Source organism: Chelonia mydas, chromosome 1, assembly GCF_015237465.2.
Source record: "Chelonia mydas isolate rCheMyd1 chromosome 1, rCheMyd1.pri.v2, whole genome shotgun sequence".
In the NCBI taxonomy this organism is placed as follows: Eukaryota; Metazoa; Chordata; order Testudines; family Cheloniidae; genus Chelonia; species Chelonia mydas.
In genome coordinates, this window is record NC_057849.1 from 10,205,209 (window position 1) to 10,223,965 (window position 18,757).

At 50.5% G+C, this 18,757-nt stretch overlaps 1 protein-coding gene and 1 long non-coding RNA gene across 8 annotated transcripts in view; one reads left to right on the forward strand and one right to left on the reverse strand.

Moving 5' to 3' along the window:
• The window catches only part of ARRB1 (arrestin beta 1), a 180,268-nt gene that overhangs the window by 123,476 nt on the left and 38,035 nt on the right, over positions 1-18,757 (forward strand). For all 7 annotated transcript variants that reach the window (XM_037915118.2, XM_037915177.2, XM_043527281.1 and 4 more), the window contains 3 exons: positions 2,727-2,787; positions 12,867-12,911; positions 15,849-16,045. In XM_037915118.2, the coding sequence (XP_037771046.1) occupies positions 2,727-2,787; positions 12,867-12,911; positions 15,849-16,045 (303 nt within the window). The remainder of the gene's footprint in view (positions 1-2,726; positions 2,788-12,866; positions 12,912-15,848; positions 16,046-18,757) is intronic.
• Positions 152-17,957, reverse strand: LOC122462738. Its single transcript, XR_006285488.1, has 4 exons — positions 17,947-17,957; positions 11,533-11,537; positions 8,945-8,953; positions 152-367 (listed from the first exon to the last, which is right to left on the reverse strand). It is a non-coding gene; the product is annotated as an uncharacterized LOC122462738 (long non-coding RNA).

Consider the following 18,757-nt stretch of genomic DNA (forward strand, 5'->3'; position numbering starts at 1 on the left):
ATCCCCCTCACATCCTCTGCAGTGAAGACCAATGGAAAGAATTCATTTAGCTTCTCCACAATGGCCTTATCTTCCTTGAGTGCTCCTTTATCATCTCGATCGTCCAGTGGCCCCACTGTCTGTTTGGCCACCTTCCTGCTTCTGATGTACTTAAAGAACATTTTTTGCTGTCAGTTTTTGTGTCCTTTGCTAGTTGCTCCTCAGGTTCTTTCTTGGCCTGCCATATTAGACTTTTACTTGCCAAAGTTTATTCTCCTTTCTATTTTCCTCAGTAGGATTTGACTTCAAACATTTAAAGGCTGCATTTTTGCCTTTAACTGCCTCGTTTACTGTACTGGTTAGCCATGGTGGCATTTTTGGTCCTCTGCTGGTTTTCGTTTGTTTGATTGTTTTCTTTTTAATTTGGAATATACCTTTAATTTGAGCCTCTATTGTGGTGTTTTTAAATTGTCTTCATGCAGTTTGCAGGTGTTTCACCCTTATGACTGTTCCTTTTAATTCTAATTTCCATTTAATTAGCTTCCTTTTCATTGTGCAGGGTTCCTATTTTTGACGTTAAATGCTAATATCGTGGGTTTGTTAGGCATTTCCCCCCTACAAGAATGTTAAATTTAATTACATTATGGTTGCTATTACCAAGTGGCTCAGCTAAATTCACCTCTTGGACCAGATTCTTTGCTCCACTCAGGACTAAATCAAGAATTGCCTCCCCCCTTGTGGGTTCCAGGACTAGCTGCAGAGGGGTGTAGAAATATAAAGTAAATTATGCGGTGACATTGCACTCTATATGATTTTATGAAAATATGCTAATGAGTGTGAATATAATGTAACTGGAATATGCTTCTTGCAAAAGGTCTCTTGTAAGGTATCATTACAAAGCTTATAATCTACTGAGTGTGGTCATCCTATTTGTATGTACGTATCATTCTTGTATCTGAAACTAGAAATAAGAAATATAACTCTGAGGTCCTATTGTAATTATGCAAAGTGTGGGCCATTAATGGTGGTTTGGAATTTTGATGGCTCCCATTAACTAGGACAATTGACTGTTGATGGCTCTGTTTACTTGTAAGTCTTCCTGTATACCTGTGGGCTGGCAAGTGGGTAATAAAGTCTTTACAGTGACAGTGATCATGTCACCTGAACTGGAATCCATCTTTAACCTGGTGCTTTTCCATTTAGAAGAAGGGGTGGGGACCCAGAGAGGGACAAAGGATTCCCACCTTGTGCAAAAGTTATACAAGGGGCTGGAACAGAACAAAGGAGGTTACAATCATGAGAAAGCCCCTAGCTACCACCTGAGCTGGAACAAGGACTGTACCGGGGAAAGGATTAGGCCCAGAGTAGGAAGGAGTCCAGTCTGTGAAAAAAGCTTATTGAAACATCTCTGAGGGTGAGATTTACCTGTATTCAGTTTTCTTACTGTATTAGGCTTAGACTTGCGTGTTTTATTTTATTTTGCTTGGTAATTCACTTTGTTCTGTCTGTTATTACTTGGAACCACTTAAATCCTACCTTTTGTATTTAATAAAACCAGTTTTTACTTATTAATTAACCCAGAGTATGTATGAATACCTAGGGGGGCAAACAGCTGTGCATACCTCTCTATCAGTGTTATAGAGGGCAAACAATTTATGAGTTTACCCTGTATAAGCTTTACACAGGGTAAAACAGATTTATTTGGGGTTTGGACCCCATTGGGAGTTGCATATCTGAGTGCTGGAGACAGGAGCACTTCTTAAGCTGTTTTCAGTTAAGCCTGCAGCTTTTAGGGGACGTGGTTCAGACCTGGGTCTGGGTTTGTAGCAGGCTCGTGTGTCTGGCACAACCAGGCAGGGCACTGAAGTCCCAAGCTGGCAGGGAAAACAGGCTCAGAGGTAGCCTCAGCACATCGGACGGCAGCTCCCAAGGGGGGTTCTGTGACCCAGCCCATCACGTGGGTCTTGCTGTGCCCACCTCCAGAGCTAGAGGAGCACAGTGGCTTCATTAGCAATGCTCCTTGCTGGTCATTCTAAAGCGTCTGTGACAAACGGGGCGGTGAATGATCACTGGTGACCAAAGAGGCTAAAATCTATTAAAGAATTGTTAATGCTGCTCCTAAAACTGGATATTATGTCCCACCCCTCTGCCCGCCGACGGCCACCCCAGAGATCACGTCTCACCACCACACAGAACATGTCCTGTCCCATGACCTGGAGACAGCTATCCCAGAAATCACATCCCAACTCACCACCCCACAGACCATGTTCCTTCCCCACTGCCCCAGAAACCATGGGAAGAGATCATATCCTCTTGTGCCATCCCAGAGAACGTGTCTCATCCCCCAGAGAAGGCCCCATCCCACCACCCTAAAACCCAGAGACCACGGCCCATGTCACCAACCTGGTGGTTACAGTCTTGGAGCGCCGCCATCCTGGAGACTTTAGATATTCTGCTTTGGTGGAATTATAGCACTGCTTCCCCTAATCCAAAGGTGAGCATTTTTAACACTTTAAGAGTAGTCTAAATTCACCAGTAAAAAGCAAACAGTCCTAGAGGTTTTAACTGGAAGTGAACTGAAACCACACTGAAAATAAGAGGTCTTGCACCTCATGTAGTCGGGCTGGGAGCCACTGCCTGTGTATTCTGGCCTCTCTTGGACACAATCGGTGTTGAGGAAAGGTGAAATGATGGCAATGCTTTGTCCTGCCTCTCATTCCCTTTGTGTTTGTCTCTTCTCCTGCCAGCTCACCGTCTACCTTGGGAAGAGGGACTTTGTCGACCACATAGATGTTGTGGATCCTGTTGGTAAGTCAGCCTTCGGTTTGGTTTAGTGCAATGTAACAGGGACTTGGTTGAATTCACAGGGCAGACATGATGTGACTAGAAAACCCTGTGTGCTGGTAGAAGGTACTTTTGCTTTGTATTAATTCCAAGTACAGCACGTCCGGAACTTTGTTCTTTCATAACAGGTTTGCTGTACGTTCCAATTAGGCATCATATTTAGAGGTTTTCCACAGGACCATGTTCCCTCCGTTGCTAATGGGATTTGTTCCAATGCCAATTTTAAGCGTGAGGAGAGAATGTTCTCTCCTCTAACTGCTAACTGATTGGATTCTACACTCCTGAGATCGAGCATTATTGTTACGGTAGCACCCAGGGGCTCAGGATAATGGCCCCACTGGGCAGGATGGTGGAAGACAGTTCCTGCCTCAGAGAGCTCACATTATTATGCAAAGGCCCGATGCAAGTTGATTAAGTACTATTATTAAACACTTTGGATTGCAATAAACAATAAGATCCAGATAAAACAATACAGTAGATAGGAACAATCCCAGCTGGCTAGAGGCTTCACAAGAGGCTCTTCAGAGGGGTTTGGAAGGAGACAGGGCAGAGGTTTATGGACTAGTTCTAGCCATAATGATGCAGACCCCTAGTGTGGACATGCAGTGCCAGCATAAAGAGGGACTTGCAGCTCATGGCCTAGACGTCAGCCTTGACACCGCTTCAGTGCGTCAGCAGCCTGGCTTTCCATCGCTGGGGCTGTGTTGTTGTGGCCGCTCAGGCAGGGAGACGCCCGCTGCACACAAGCCCTCAGTGACCAGTCGTGCTCTCACTTATCAAAGGCGGTGGCAAAACTCCCCATGACTGTGGTGTCTGCAGAATCGGGCCATCGGTCGGTGCCAGACTGTGCTTCTGACCCAAACTCGGCAAGCAGAGACACCCAGATTTGGAGAACGCTTCCCCTTTAACTCCCCTCCAGTTGCAAATGAGCTGGTTTCTGTGTGTCTAGGCCATGCACGTCCCAGGATAACAGCTGCACGAGCTCTGGGGGGGGGAGGTTTATTTTTTGTTTCAGGCGTGACATTCCGAAAGCGGTTTCTGATGCAATAAGAGGAGTTCCGGCTGTCCAGCCGCTGCAGCCTAGTATCCCCCTTTGGAAAACAACAACGAACTTGCCGCGTTTTGGGTGCAGTGACTCTTTCTTATCAGGATCCCCCTGGGGGCTTGTCACGTGTGCAGCTCACGTGCCTGCGAAGCACTGTCAGGATTACAACACAGCACACAGCCCCCTGGGCTGAAGTGGGCTCCTGGAAGGGTTTGACACAATGGGATTCTGATTTGTGGAGGGGGAACTAGTCCAGCTCTGTTCCCAGCAGAGTTCCCGGGTGACGCTGGGAGATCATTTCCCAGGATTTTACTCCACATTATTTATTATTTGTATTGAAGTTCCACCCAGAAGCCCTGGCTGAATCATAGAATCATAGAAGATTAGAGTTGGAAGAGACCACAGGAGGTCATCTAGTCCAACCCCCTGCTCAAAGCAGGACCAATCCCCCAACTAAATCATCCCAGCCAGGGCTTTGTCAAGCCAGGCCTTAAAAACCTCTCAGGATGGAGATTCCACCACCTCCCTAGGGAACCCATTCCAGTGCTTCCCCACCCTCCTAGTGAAATAGTGTTTCCTAATATCCAACCTAGACCTCCCCCACTGCAACTTGAGACCATTGCTCCTTGTTCTGTCATCTGCCACCACTGAGAACAGCCGAGCTCCATCCTCTTTGGAACCCCCCTTCAGGTAGCTGAAGGATGCTATCAAATCCCCCCTCACTCTCTTCTGCAGACTAAATAACCCCAGTTCCCTCAGCCTCTCCTCATAAGTCATGTGCCGCAGCCCCCTAATCATTTTCGTTGCCCTCCGCTGGACTCTCTCCAATTTGTTCACATCCCTTTTGTAATGGGGGGACCAAAACTTGATGCAATACTCCAGGTGTGGCCTCACCAGTGCTGAATAGAGGGGAATAATCACTTCCCTCGATCCGCTGGCAATGCTCCTACTAATAGAGCCCAATATGCTGTTGGCCTTCTTGGCAACAAGGGCACACTGCTGACTCATATCCAGCTTCTCGTCCACTGTAATCCCCAGGTTGGAGATTGGAGACGTATTGTGCTAAGCACTAGACACACACGTAATAAGACAGCCCGTGCCCCAAAGAGCTTAAAATTTAACCAGACACTAGCCCTGTTATCCTCTCCATTTCCCAGCTTGGAGACTGAGTGCAGAGAGATCCAGGGATTTACCCCAGGTCACACGGGGAGTTTGTCACAGCCCAGAATTGAACCCACATCCCCTGAGCCGGTGCTACAAGACCAGCCTTCCTACTCCTGTCCCTGGGTAACATTGTCAGAAGTGACTTAGGCACCTACGTCTTTTGAAAATGGGACCTAAACCACATAGTCACTTTTCAGAGTAACAGCCGTGTTAGTCTGTATTCGCAAAAAGAAAAGGAGGACTTGTGGCACCTTAGAGACTAACCAATTTATTTGAGCAGAAGCTTTCGTGAGCTACAGCTCACTTCATCGGATGCAAATGTTCCCCCATGCTGTGGCTCTCTCTCACTCATCTCTGCCTGGGCCTGATCCAAACCCCACTGAAGTCCCTGGGAGCCTTTCCACTCCCTTCGCTGGGCATCGGGTCAGGCTTTCTGAGAATGGGAGGCAGCCATGGAGAGACTGTCACTGTAAAAGTGCCAGTAAGGGAGGAGTGGCTAGCTCGGGGTTGCAAATCCAGCGCAGCTCAGCAGTAACCAAAAACTGTTACTGTCTGAGGGCAATTAAAAACATAAGAACAACCAGACTGGGTCAGACCAAAGGTCCATCTAACCCAGTATCCTGTCTTCTGACAGTGGCCAGTGCCAGGTGCCCCAGAGGGAATGAACAGAACAGGGAATCATCAAGTGATCCATCTCCTGTCACCCATTCCCAGCTTCTGGCAAACAGAGGCTAGAGACACCATCCCTGCCCATCCTGGCTAATAGCCATTGATGGACCTATCCTCCATGAACTTATCTAGTTTTTTTTTGACCCGTTAGTGTCTTGGCCTTCACCACATCCTCTGGCAAAGAGTTCCACGGGTGGACTGTGGAATTTCGTAATTCCCCTGTCATAAGAATTTTGCATCACAAAATCCAGCCCATAGTGGTACAGGATGGGGCGGTCCAGGGAGACCGAACTACAGCGATCACCAAGGGAGCATTTCCATCAAGGAAATAATAGGCAACAGTTTGGAATTGGCCTGACTGAGGGCTGAGTAGTCAGAGAGCCGGGAGCAGTGGTCTCTTGCTATGTGACTGAGGTGCAACAGGGCTTGGAATATCGTGCTTGGACCCAGGTACCACGTTGGCAGAAATATATTGCCAAATGGGTGTGTGTGCCGAGAAGAGCAACAGAAAGGATCAGGAGAAAGGAGTGCTCCATTTATAAGGAGGTGCCATAGGGTGACTGGCCCCTTGAAGGGGAGATGGGGCCAGCCCTACCTGTCCCATAATTAGTGATCTCCCAGCTTAAGAGAGCAGGACTAATAGGGTCAGATGACAGCCTGTAAAACACCTGAGTGGAAAGACTTAAGGGATCCTGAAAGACTTAAGGGAGCTCAGAAGACAAGCGGAAGAGGAGCCCAAGTGGGCAAAAGACCTTATTGTTTGTTTGGACTTAAGTTACCCCAAAAGGGGACTGGACTCGGAGCTGCCCAGTTGGTGGGATGAGCTGCATGAATCCCTGAGAGATGGAGCACCCTAGTGATGGGGAAACTGAGGCAGGCTGCTGCAGCGCCACCCTAGGCCACAAGGGGGTGCTCGAGAGGTGGCTGCCTGGCCATGGGAGGACAGATTAAAAGAGATGACAATGTGCAGGTTGGCAAAGTGACCGCTAAGGTGGGGGAGCAGAAGTCTCCAAATACTTGAAGCCTGTGAACAGCAAGAAGAGAGGAGAATGACTGAGGGTGGTACCTGGAGGTAGGACTGAGAGGAGCCGGTTGAAATTAAGGCCCAGGTTCAGCAAAGCACTTAGACACCTGCTTGAAATAAATGGGACTTAAAGCACATGCTTAAACTCAGGCACATGCTTAAGTGGGTTGCTGCATCTGAGCTTCAGAAAGGGAAGATTGTGGCTAAATATCATCACCTGCCCTTAGCGTGAAGGCCATGAGTCAGCTCCCTGAAACCATCAGCCTCTGGCAGCCAGGCCCCCGCAGGCCTCGCCCTCTCTGCACCGGGCAGTGAATGGCACACGCCAACGCCCGCGGCCTCGGAGCGTTCCCTGCAGTGCCCAGCCCCTTCTCATTGGACACTCACAGAACTACCAGGCCGGCTGTTCCCAAAGGAACAGGACTTGCCAGCTTGTAAGATTCAACCCGGGACCGGCACTTTGCTCCACACCACAGCCCTGAGCTAGATGCATAGTGAAAACAAGAATACATTTATTGTCAAAGACCAGAGATTCAGGAGCTAGTGTATAAGGATGTTGGAAGCCAATGGTTACATCTCAAACAAAAACATGCTTTCTAGAGACTAAACTTAACTAACCAGGTTACCCTCCTATTGAAAGACGTTTGCTCCTCCAGAGTCCTCTTCAGCGTTTTCAGTCAAGGCTGATGGAGACCCTGCTTTCATGAATGCAAATGCACGGTGCCTTTGTAATGATGCTGCCTCCGGCAGGACACTTCTGAGAGTGCCAATTCAGGACAAATTGCTGAGAGCAGGGCAGTTACAGCCCAAGGCTGGGGTTCCTTTGCACCCCAAGGCAAACCAAACCAGTCAGACAGAGAGGACTTTGGTTTTACCCCACTGGCTAACCACAAGTCACACAAGCAATTCCCTTAGAGAATCCAGTTTCCCAGTATCACCACCAGTGCCACTCGTTATGGGGACGAATGGTTATGAAAACCAATACCCCAGTAAAAGAATAAAGTTCTCCTGATCCCAAAGGACCAAGCCCCAGACCCAGGTCAATATACAAATCAGATCTTACCCACAAATCACGCTGTTGCCAATCCTTTAGAATCTAAAATCTAAAGGTTTATTCATAAAAAGAAAGAAATATAGATGAGAACTAGAATTGGTTAAATGGAATCAATTACGAGCAGTAATGGCAAAGTTCTTGGTTCAGGCTTGTAGCAGTGATGGAGTAGACTGCAGGTTCAAATCAAGTCTCTGGAGTCCATCCACAGCTGGGAGGGGGCCTTCAGTCCTTTGTTCAGAGCTTCAGTTTGCAGCAAGGTTCCTGCAGAGGTCAGAAGCAGGACTGAAGACCAGATGGAGGAGCCTTTTATAGGCTTTCTCTTGCGGGTGGAAACCCCTTGGTTCTCCTGTGCAAGATCACAGCAAGATGGCGTTTGGAGTCACATGGGCAAGTCACATGTCCATGCATGACTCAGTTCTTTACAGGCCGACGCCATTGTTTACATGTTAGTTTGAACGTTCCCAGGAAAGCTCAGATGTGGGTTGGCATCTCCCAAAGTTCACTGTTAGCTAAGTGTTTCTTGATTGGGAACTTACTGAGAATAGTCCCTTCTCAAGAAGCTGATCAAACGCTTCACTGAGGCTACTTAGAATCAAAACACATTGATACAAGTACATAGCCAATATTTATAACGTCAACTACAAAAATGATACACCCATACAGATAGCATAATCATAATCAGAAAATCATAACCTTTCCATAGACACCTTACACGGCAGCCTTTGTACAATATTTGCCGCAAATATATAACAGTGTTTGCAACAATGATCTGTACGTCACAGTTTATGTCAATAACATCACAGCCTTTACTTCCCAGGTGCTGGATCAAGGGGTGTCCTCTTTGCCTTCTAGAAATACCCCCCCAATTCCTTGTCTTCACTCAGACACAGGAAACCTCCCGTGGCTTGTTTCTTTTTCTTTGTGCTCCTTCCCCATGGACTTCACATCTCTTTGTTAACATTTGACTTTACATCCAAACAGGCATCCATTAAAAATACAAAGCTTACTGTGCCTATTTTAAATCCCGACCAAGAGAGAGACATTTCTGGAGGAAAACCTGGTTTTTCACCTGTGCTAGTGACTAATACTTTGATACAGACTGTAACCATGTATTTTCAGGATACATACATAGCTCTTTACACAGTATCTTTCAGAGTCAAGTTACACTGTTTGTCTTGAGATGCTTCCCGTCCTGTCACCAATGCCTGGGAACGTGTACCAGAGTCAATTTCTAATTCTCGTTATTATTTTTATTATGCACTTAGCTTCCCCGGATTAATTACACAGAGTAGCAGAGAACATTGCTTCTCCATTTTCTCTCCTCTTGCAGGTGGTGGCTTTTTTCATATTTAATTACAGTCCTGCCTTTGATTACTTTAGCTAGGGGAAAAAAAACCTTTTCAAATTGCTAATTTCTCCTCCCTGGGAATTCACAACCTGACTCATCCGCACATCGAATCTAACTTAACTTAATCCAATTTAACTTTTGCTGATACGGATTCTTCTGCTTTGTTTTCATGTAGCTTCCCCCTGCCCTTCCCCACCACAAACTAATTAATTTCAGCACATGGCTGCTCCTTATTAGTTACAGATTGGAGCACAGGGCCTTCTCTGGCTGACATGTTTGTTTGCTTTTATTCATGTGCGTTGCAATACTTTCCTAGAGTGGGTAGCGCCAGATTGATAGCCCGGAGGTACTCCACGGCATCTCCTGGTGGTGGGCCTCAGCCTTTCCCTGCTGTGTCCATCGTCACGTCTTCCATCAGCACCATAAACACACATAGGACTTTACAGACATGCCAGGCTGTGATCCTGCCCCAAGGAGTTTGCAGTCCTGCTGGGTAAAGTGCTTAGTACACCTGTGTGAAGCTGCTCGAAGCCGCAAGCCCTATGGCTGAGATTTCTGATGAAAATGGGGGGGAGGAGGGGAGCAGGAATAGTTTTCGTCAAACTGTTCAGCATCAAAATTTGACTTTTCCTCTAAAACCTGAAAACACTCCGGTTGTTGGTGGTTTGATGAAAAATCAAACCTCTAGAAAGAAAGCAGGAGCTCCCTGTGAAAGGGACTGGTTGGTAGCAAGCCCAATTTCCCAGCCAGAAAGGTACAATGGAGTGTCTTGACCAGCCCTAGCTCCAGCTGAGATCAGGGCCCCTTTGAGCTGGGTGCCGTAGAGATACCGAGTGGGAGACAGTCCCTGTCCCCACGGAGCTCGCCAGCTAAGCAGACAAAATGGACAGAGGGTAGGAGAAAAGATGGATCCTGGTCCCCGTTTTATAGCTGGAGAATTGAGGGGCCTGCTCAGGGTCTCGCCCAGGGAGTTTGTGGTAGAACTGGGAATGGAGCCCCATTCTCCTGAGTCCCAGTGCAGGGCCGTGACCCAAATTCGGCTCATAGGCTTGGCCCCTCTGTGGAGATAAGGCACACCAAGGGATAGTGACAAGTGACCCTGGTGGGTTCTGCGATTCCAGCTCTCGCGGGAAGAGGCGCAGAGGAGATGAGCTTGGCTAGACATGTGGCTCAGGAGAGGTGTCGAGGGAGGAGTGACGAGCACAGAGAGAGACTGGGCCAAACCCGCCAGCTGGGGTGGTTCTGAGGACACGCCACCTTCCCTAAACCACAACCAGCAAGCAGATGCCTTCATGCCGTGAATCCGCCCCAGAACTGGATGGGGGGGTCTCTCTGGGCTGGGTCCCTAAGCCCTCCTCCCAATCCAGCCTGCTTGTCCTCACTGTCCTGGCATGGCACAGATCAGTCCTGCCTACATCTCACACCTCGTTTCTTCCCATGCTCCTGCTATGCTGCCCTCCTTTAGTGTCCTGCCCCTGCCTTTATCCCCAGCAGTGTTTTGTTAGGAGTGAAATAAGGAAGGTGCAACAGATTTACAGAGGAGACTAGGCAGCGTTTGGGTGCAGCATGTTAACCCGTGGAACCTGCTGCCACAGAGTACTAATGAGACAATCATAGGAGCCAAACAACCTGCATGGGTCCAGGGCTCTCTAGGGCTCCCTAGGCTAGCAGAGAAGGTGCGGCCGTTTAACAGTGATTAACCCCTGGAACAAATTCCCAAGGGAAGGGGTGGAGTTTCCGTCTCTTGACGCCTTCAGAGTCACACTGGCTGCCTTTCTGGGAGATGCTTTAGTCCGGCCCAAGTGACTGGGCTCAAGCCAGAGGTAACTGGGTGAAAGTCTCTGGCCTGTGTTGCACAGGAGGTCAGACGAGAGGATCTAATGGTCCCTCTGGCCTTGGGATTGACGGACGATGATTTGACGGTGTTATAATGAGGAGGGCACAACGGATCAGCTGCTGGGGTCAGGGAGAAAGCCTTCCCGCTGCACCCATGTGGTGTTGTATAGCAGGTGCATATCGAGGACTGTTGTCCCAGGGCCTGATTCAAAGCCCGCTACGGCCAGCAGGAGTGTTTCCTCCCTTTCGAGCAGGCCTGCAGAAGGGATACCAGGCCTGGATGGACTCTCGTTCTGCTCTGGCCAAGCCTTTCCCCGCTAACCCTGCATTCTGCGGAGCTGTGAGTGCGATTGGCTCATCTCTGCTGCTGGGAGGAGAGCAGCTGTCCGGTGAACGGGCTCAGTTGGTTCGTTCGGCAATGGGACTTGATCTCACAACGAGTGATTTCTCTTTGGGCCCAGCGCATTCCACCTGCGCTCGCTGCTCCCAGTGTTGCCCGAGTGGGAGGGTCACGTTTATGAAGTGTGTTTTGTCACCCGGCTTCCTAATTCCCATTGGCAGAGGGGAACCTTTTCTCTACTCCGGAGGCCACCCCTTTATTCACTTTGGTCCCCATCCTCAAGATATTTAGGCACCTCGCTGTCACTGAAATCAATGGGAGATGGGCACCTAAATACCTTTGAGGATCTGGGCTTTCCTGCTAGTCCTTATGCACCCCACTGTTCAGTGTGGATTACATGCCCCCCTTGCGGCTGGGTCCACGGACAGTATAACTCTGCTACGGGTCCCTCCTAAGGGCTTACAGTCCTTTGGCTCAAGCATCAGCCTCTCATGGTTCTTGCTCGGGAGGTCCCAAGTTCAATCCTTGATGATGACCAAGATGATGGTTGGTGCAAGCTCTCTTGGGTTTCCGTGGTAGCTTTGGCCTGCTTCAGAGCCCCAAGGCTTGGCCTGGTGTGTGTTTAACTGTCAGTAAAGTTAGTGAGAGCAAGGAGAGGGTTAACGCCCTAGAGCTCATGAGGGTCATGTAGAGGGAAGTTTTCCTTGAGTATTTGCTATAAAGTGGGCTGGGCACGTAAATCACAGTCACGGCCTGTCCAGCCGGTTGGATCAAGGAGCCTCGCATGATGGCGGGTCAGGCAGAATTGGCAGAACCCTGGGACACTCAAGAAGCAGCCCTGGTACAACTCACGATGGGAGCTGCCTCTGGAGGGCAGTCATCCTCCGTTTGGTATGTGGCAGCCAGTCCATGCCCCAAAAAACGTGCTTGTATTCACAGCCAAGAAAGAGGTGAGCCGTAGTCTCCCAGACGAGCTACTGCAGAGAAATGCCTCTCGATGCACTCACCAGTGAGTACATGGCTGGGTGTCAAAGGCTCCTTGGTTCTAATCGCAGCTCTGACTTGTGAGACCTCTGGCAAGTCAGTGAAGCCCAGATCCTCAAAAGTATTTAGGCTCCTAACTTCTAAAGAAATCAATGGGAGTTAGGCACCTAAATACAACTGAAGATCTGGGCCTTAAAACTCCCTGTGCTTCAGTTTCCCAGTCTGCAAAGTGAGGATAATACTGCCCGTCCTCACAGGTTCTGAGGCCTAATGCTTGTAAAGTCCTTTTGGATCTCTAGAGCTGGTTCTGGTGTGGTGGAGAGAGCTGGACAGAAGGGGAATGAGAGCTGGATCAGAGACGGGGAGAGGGGGCATGACTGAGATGGATGGAGATGGTGTGTGAGGCAGGTGGGGAACAGGCAGACCTGGACTTTCATAATCTGTAGGACGGGATGTTGTGGGACACCAGGGAATTGTGTTTACGGGACACACCTGAGATTCTCCCCACCGGCCCCAATGCAAGGGAGACCAGCTCGTGCTCTGAGTTTCCCTCCTAATTCTGCCTGTCTTCTCTTTCAGATGGCGTTGTGTTGGTTGATCCGGAGTACTTAAAAGAAAGGAAAGGTAAATGCTTTGCCATTTGGTTCCAGCTGACTGCCATGTTTAACTGGGGCTTCAAAACCCACATGGGGGAAAGCAGCCTCTCCCCTGTTCTGCCAGGGCATCCTAATGCGCTTTTCCAGTCCCCTTCTCCAAGCCCGTAGGTTACACTGACCAGCAAGGAACAGGAGCCCCACTGAAAACATGCTGGCTTTATACGGCAACAGAAAAGCACAGCCGTGGCTCCTACATATCGCTGGGGGTGCACGTCGATCAGTTATCTGCTGCGCCAAAGTGGGCCAGGGACCTCCTGACAGCACGGAGAGCACCCGGTGCGCAGGGCTCATTCGGGATTAGCAGCCGTGTTCAGCACCTCTACTCGAAGAAGTCACACAGAGAATCTCAGCCTAGCAGAATAGGCGGGAGGGGGGGATTGCCTCCAACTACCCATATCTCCGAGAGGCCCCACGTGGCGATGGCAGGAAACCTCAAGACTAAAATTCTGTTCTCTTAAGGGGTCTTGATTGTGAAGACTGGCGAGTACAAAGCATTTCATTCAGCTGGAAAACTGCGCCCTGGGTCAGAGAGAAAGAAGGAGGCTGGTTTGGTTGTTAAGGCACTTGACTAGAACTCAGGGGAGAGCTGGATTTGAGTCCCAAGTCTGCCAGGGACTTCCCCTGTGCCCCGGTGCCCCTGTGCAACCTCACACTTTCCTGTCTGTGAAACGGGGGTGTGCGACAGGGCACACTTACCCTTGGAGCGCCCCCTTGTGTCTGTGTGTGTGTAATGTCACTGGTGTCCTTGGCCCTAGCGCCTCCTACAGGCTGCCTGCCTCTCGCTGGGTCTTCTGGGGCTCAGCCCTCTGGCCAAGTCACAACGTTCAGGGTAACTAAAAGGTCCAAATGAAAATCCAAATTATCCTTCCACCCCCTGGGGCTATGGAAGTAGTTCTGTGTCCACTTCCCAGTCCCGTCTCAGAGCTCCCTCCCACAGCAGCCTACCCTGCTCCCTGGGGTTTCTTTATGTAGGAGCGTCCTGCCTTGTCTGCTGTCTCCGCCTGGATCTTGCTATCTTTCCAGGGCCTGCTGCAGGATTCATACTGTCCTTGCAGCCTGCCTCGGTCTGCCTGCCCCAGGCCTGTCCCAGAGAGAGGGAGCTCTCCACCCCATCTCTCCTGGGTCTTCTCCTTTCACCTGTGTCTGAGTAGTCCTCTGCAGCTGGGGTCAGTCACTCTAACTCCATTACGAACTGCCCCTAGGCTGGGGGCAAGGCTGATGGGTAGCTGCTCAGTCATAGGCCAGGTTTGCCTGCAAGGACCTGCCAGGCTGCGACAGGGTATCACAGGTTGGCTGGCCCTTTAAGGGTAGTTGGGCTCAGCCCTACATGTACCAGATTAGCACCCACTCTCCTGCCAGGTGGGGTGATTTCTTTAAAAGGGCTAAGAAAACTCAGAGTAGAGGAGGAACCTCAGGCAGCAAGTTCGGTGCCTGTGGAAGACCCTGAAACAGGGTCTTGCGGGAGGCAGGGGGTGACTCAAGGGAGGTAGCCAGGGAGTCAGCACTCTGTCCCAGAGCACAGAAATGCAAAGGTAGCCCAGAATGGGCTGGGAGCTCAGCCCAAAGCGAGGGCTGAAGAACCCAAGTGGATCAAAAGAACTTCTTGTTTGTTTGGACTTTTGCTACGCAAAAGGGAACTGAACTTGGAGAGCTGAGCCATATGAACCCCACAGGAGAGACAGAAAGACTTTTGGAGGAGGAAACTGAGGCAGGGAGTGCCTGCAGCACCACATTCAGCCAGCAGGGGGGGCTACAGGGCAAGGGAGGGTTTTTCCTTTTAACCCCCTCTTAGCTTGCAAGCGCTCTGCAGTAAGGACTGTCTCTTACTACGTGCGTGCGACGCCTAGCACTAGTCTGTTCTGTTCAGGTTTTTATGCAACGCGCCCATCCCCAGAGTCCCCGAGCACAGTGACTAGCCCCTGTGGTTTGTACTTTCTCCCTTTGTTTTCCCGGATTGTGCGGGGTCCTTTTCGTATTGTATGGAATACGGGGGCTTTTGTGGGCAAGAGGCCAGGCTGACGCAGCTCCCTCCATCCCAGTTCAGCTCTCTAGGCATGACTGTAATGGAAACACTAATTGTGCTGGAACAGAGATACCGAGCACGCAGATAGAGACAGTCCCTGCTCTGCAATCTACGAGAGACAAGAGCAGCAGAAGGATGGGGATCTAATGTCCAAGCTAATGAACAAGGCGATGTTGGCCCAGCTTTGCTAGCGACGTGTTGGAGCGGGGAAGAGACTGATCTAGGCTCAGCTCTAAAACAATTTGGAGGAGGGGTTGAAATCATTCAGAACCCTCCTGCCCCCACCGTCACCCGCACTCCGGAGGTGGCAGGAGAGGCTGTTATTTAGGCCTTCGGACCTTGCTGCAGGCGGCAGGGCCGGTGAGACAGGAGTCCGCGTGGAGCCAACCGCCCAGATCTGGGCCCCATCCCCCTAGTCTGAGTTCTTTCTCCTGGGGCTTTGGTTTGATGGTTTCGTTTTCTGTGTGTGGCTGTGGGACTGTGAGACCTCGACGGAAGCAAATGCCCCTCGACTCGTGTCATTAAATCCAGGCTCTCACCCCCGTGTCTCGACTGCCCCCCCTGCACACACATGAAAGTGCATCTGCACGTGAATCTTTCATCCAACCCACGAAAACCTGCCGTGTTAGCGGCTGCCCGTGGCCCTGACCCTCCTCTGTTACACCAGTGGGAATCGGGAGACCGTCCTGCCTCATTTATGGGCCTGCTCTTGTGGCTAGGCCAGTGGAGTAGGAGGCAGGAGATCTAGGATCAGATGCCAGTTTTGCCACTCGTTGCCTGTGGGAACTTGGGCAGAGCACTTTGTCTGGCGGTCGCCTGATGCTGACGGTGGTGAGAGGATTGGTGCTGATCTCTCCCGTTTGATACCTTCTGTCCCCGCAGTCTTTGTCACGCTGACTTGCGCCTTCCGCTATGGACGGGAGGATCTGGACGTGCTGGGTCTGACCTTTCGGAAGGACCTGTTTGTGGCCAACATCCAGGCCTTCCCTCCGGTCCCTGAGGAGAAGAAACCCCTGACCCGACTCCAGGAGCGACTGATTAAGAAGCTCGGCGAGCATGCCTACCCCTTCACTTTCGAGGTAGGAGTTCCTCCCATTTCATTGTCCTTTGTCCCCCTTCGTCTCTCCTGCCCCTTGGGCGGTGCCTTCGTCCCAAGCCAAGGCAGGGCTGGACCAGATCGGAACGTGGATGAGACGTCTCCACAGAAACTCCGGATCACTGCAGGAAGTGGTCCTGGCAACACAGTAGGTGGTGCTTTGCCACCTGTGCTGGGGGGAAAAAAGGGACCACAAGTATCACCCACAATGTGCTAGGAGCTGCACATATACAGGGAAGGTGCAAACTCCTACGATCAAAGGGTCCGATCCAGCAACAATTGGCCCTGAACCGGTCCATTAAGAGCTGCTCACGCAGTCTAAGAACAACGGCTGTATTGAGCCCATACAGGTCTCTGCAGGAGCTCAGGCTAGATGATCCCAATGCTCCCGTCTGGCCTTGGCCTCTACAAATCTATATTTACATTTTGGACTTTAAATTCTCCCAATAGGATTCAGGATTCGTTTTCCCGCCGTTTCCCAGGCTGGTGGGCAGGGTTGCTGTGTGCTGTTTAAAAGCTGTTGCTTTCCACCCCTGGGGTGCCTGCGTTTAGATGATGGGGTGATGTGATCCCTTGATAACGCAGAGTTTTTCGTCTAAGTTTGTGGAGCGCTTGGCTGAGAGCCCCTCTCTGACTGTCCGTCGTTATTCTCAGCTCAGCGGTTTCAAACAGGTGCTCTGCACCGGGCTGCAATTGCTCTGAGCGAAATGAGCTCTCCCTGGGGTCGGGAATGCAAAAAGGAGCAGCTTGCTGGCTGGCTGGAAAATGTGGTCTAAAATTAGAGAAGCAAAGTGGCCTGCCCTGCGACCTCCCATACTGATTATAGAGTAACCGACGAAAAGAAAAAATGTCCAGTTATAACGGAGTGGTCTAACATCTGTTCCTGTTGCACCCACTACCTCCCCCGAGCCTGGGCAGGCGCTTGGCTGTACTGATCTGGGCATCACAAGATCTGTCTCTATTCCTGCCTCTACCGCTGACCTGCTGGGTGACCACGGGCACGTCACATCGCCCCCCTATGCCTCGGTTTCCCCTCCCATCCTTTGCCTATTTAGACAGCTCTTTGGGGCAGGGCGTATTTCTCACTGCACGTATATACAGCATGTAGCACAACGGGGCCCAGATTTTGTCAGTAATAAAAACAATAAGCCTTTTCCTGGAGATCCCTGGGCATTCCTGGTTTGAGTCAGATTGAAATCACACACAGAAGAGCCTTTTCTGACTTACATCTTTTGAGAAAGAATCACGCTAGAATAGCATTTTGGCAATACTGCCCAGTTATAAATGTTACACAGAGCCCAGGGCCACGCATGGGGCAATTACACATTGCAGCTAAATACCCCACCCACAAGTCATTCACAGTTAAACGGTGCTTTAAGCATTCTCACTCGCGGATTTGACAAGAAAATGAGGCCTAAATGCATGCCAGGCCGCAAATCTCCTAGATTTCTCATGCTTCTGGGTTTATATACTCTGTTTGCCCCTCTACCCTTTGACCAGCCCAAGCGCTAATAGGCTGGATTACAGATGATAGCCCAAATTGAAGAGCTTTCAACTGGAGCAAGTCCCAGGCACCAGGCTAGGGGCAAAAATAAATAAATAAATAACCTCCGTGCTCTATTAAAGCCCCACCCACAATCCCATGTTCCACCCACCACCCCAGAACAGCTGCACGTTTCTGCTTTACCGGCAGCAGGGAGATAGTTAACAGTGTTTATATTATGCTCATTTTGCATCAGAGCAAATGCCCCATTTGTAGTTCATGCCAGTCGTCAGAGCTGCGGTTGCAGGCTCTCTGCAGATTCAGGAAGGCAGCGCTGCAGTGGGCCACATAGGGAAAGCTTTCTTTGCAACCCTTAGAGCTAGGAACTGTTTGTAACATACATTTTTAAATTCTGCAGTCACTGATGGGACTTGAACACTACCCTGCACCAGTGATGTACTGCCTCCCATTGGCTCAATACATCTAGTCTAGCCCAAGATTGTTCCCTGCTGCATATTCTCCAGTGCTATGTTCTGTCTAGCTCACAATTACTCAACTGGTGAGGTTTCTGCCTCTTCCATGGGGAAACTATTCCACAGTCAAATAGATCTCACAGCTTCCAGTAACCACACAGACATCCCATTAGAGTCACTAAAACATGCCCTGGTCTGAGAATCCTGCAAACACAACAGAGGAGAGGGCAGTCAGGGAAACTTTAATGTAACCAGCAGCCTCTTCTGCTCCCTGAACCAGGGGATAAGGAGGCTGTGGGGTGCCACTAAATCAGGGGGGGCAAACTTTTTGGCCCAAGGGCCACATCGGGGAATAGAAATTGTCTGGCGGGCCATGAATGCTCACAGAATTGGGGTTGGGGTGCGGGATGGGGTGCAGGATCTGGGGTGGGGCCAGAAATGAGGAGTTCAGGGGATGGGAGGGAGCTCTGGGCTGGGGCAGGGGGTTGAGGGGGTGTGGTGGGGGTGAGAGCTCTGGCTGGGGGTGTGGGCTCTGGGATGGGGCTGGGGATGAGGGGTTGGGAGTGCCGGAGGGGGTTCTGGGCTGGGACTGAGAGGTTCGGAGGGCAGGAGGGGGATCTGGGCTGGGGCAGGGGGTTGAGGGGGTGTGGTGGGGGTGAGAGCTCTGGCTGGGGGTGTGGACTCTGGGATGGGGCTGGGGATGAGGAGTTTGGGATGTAGGAGGGGGCTCCAGGCTGGG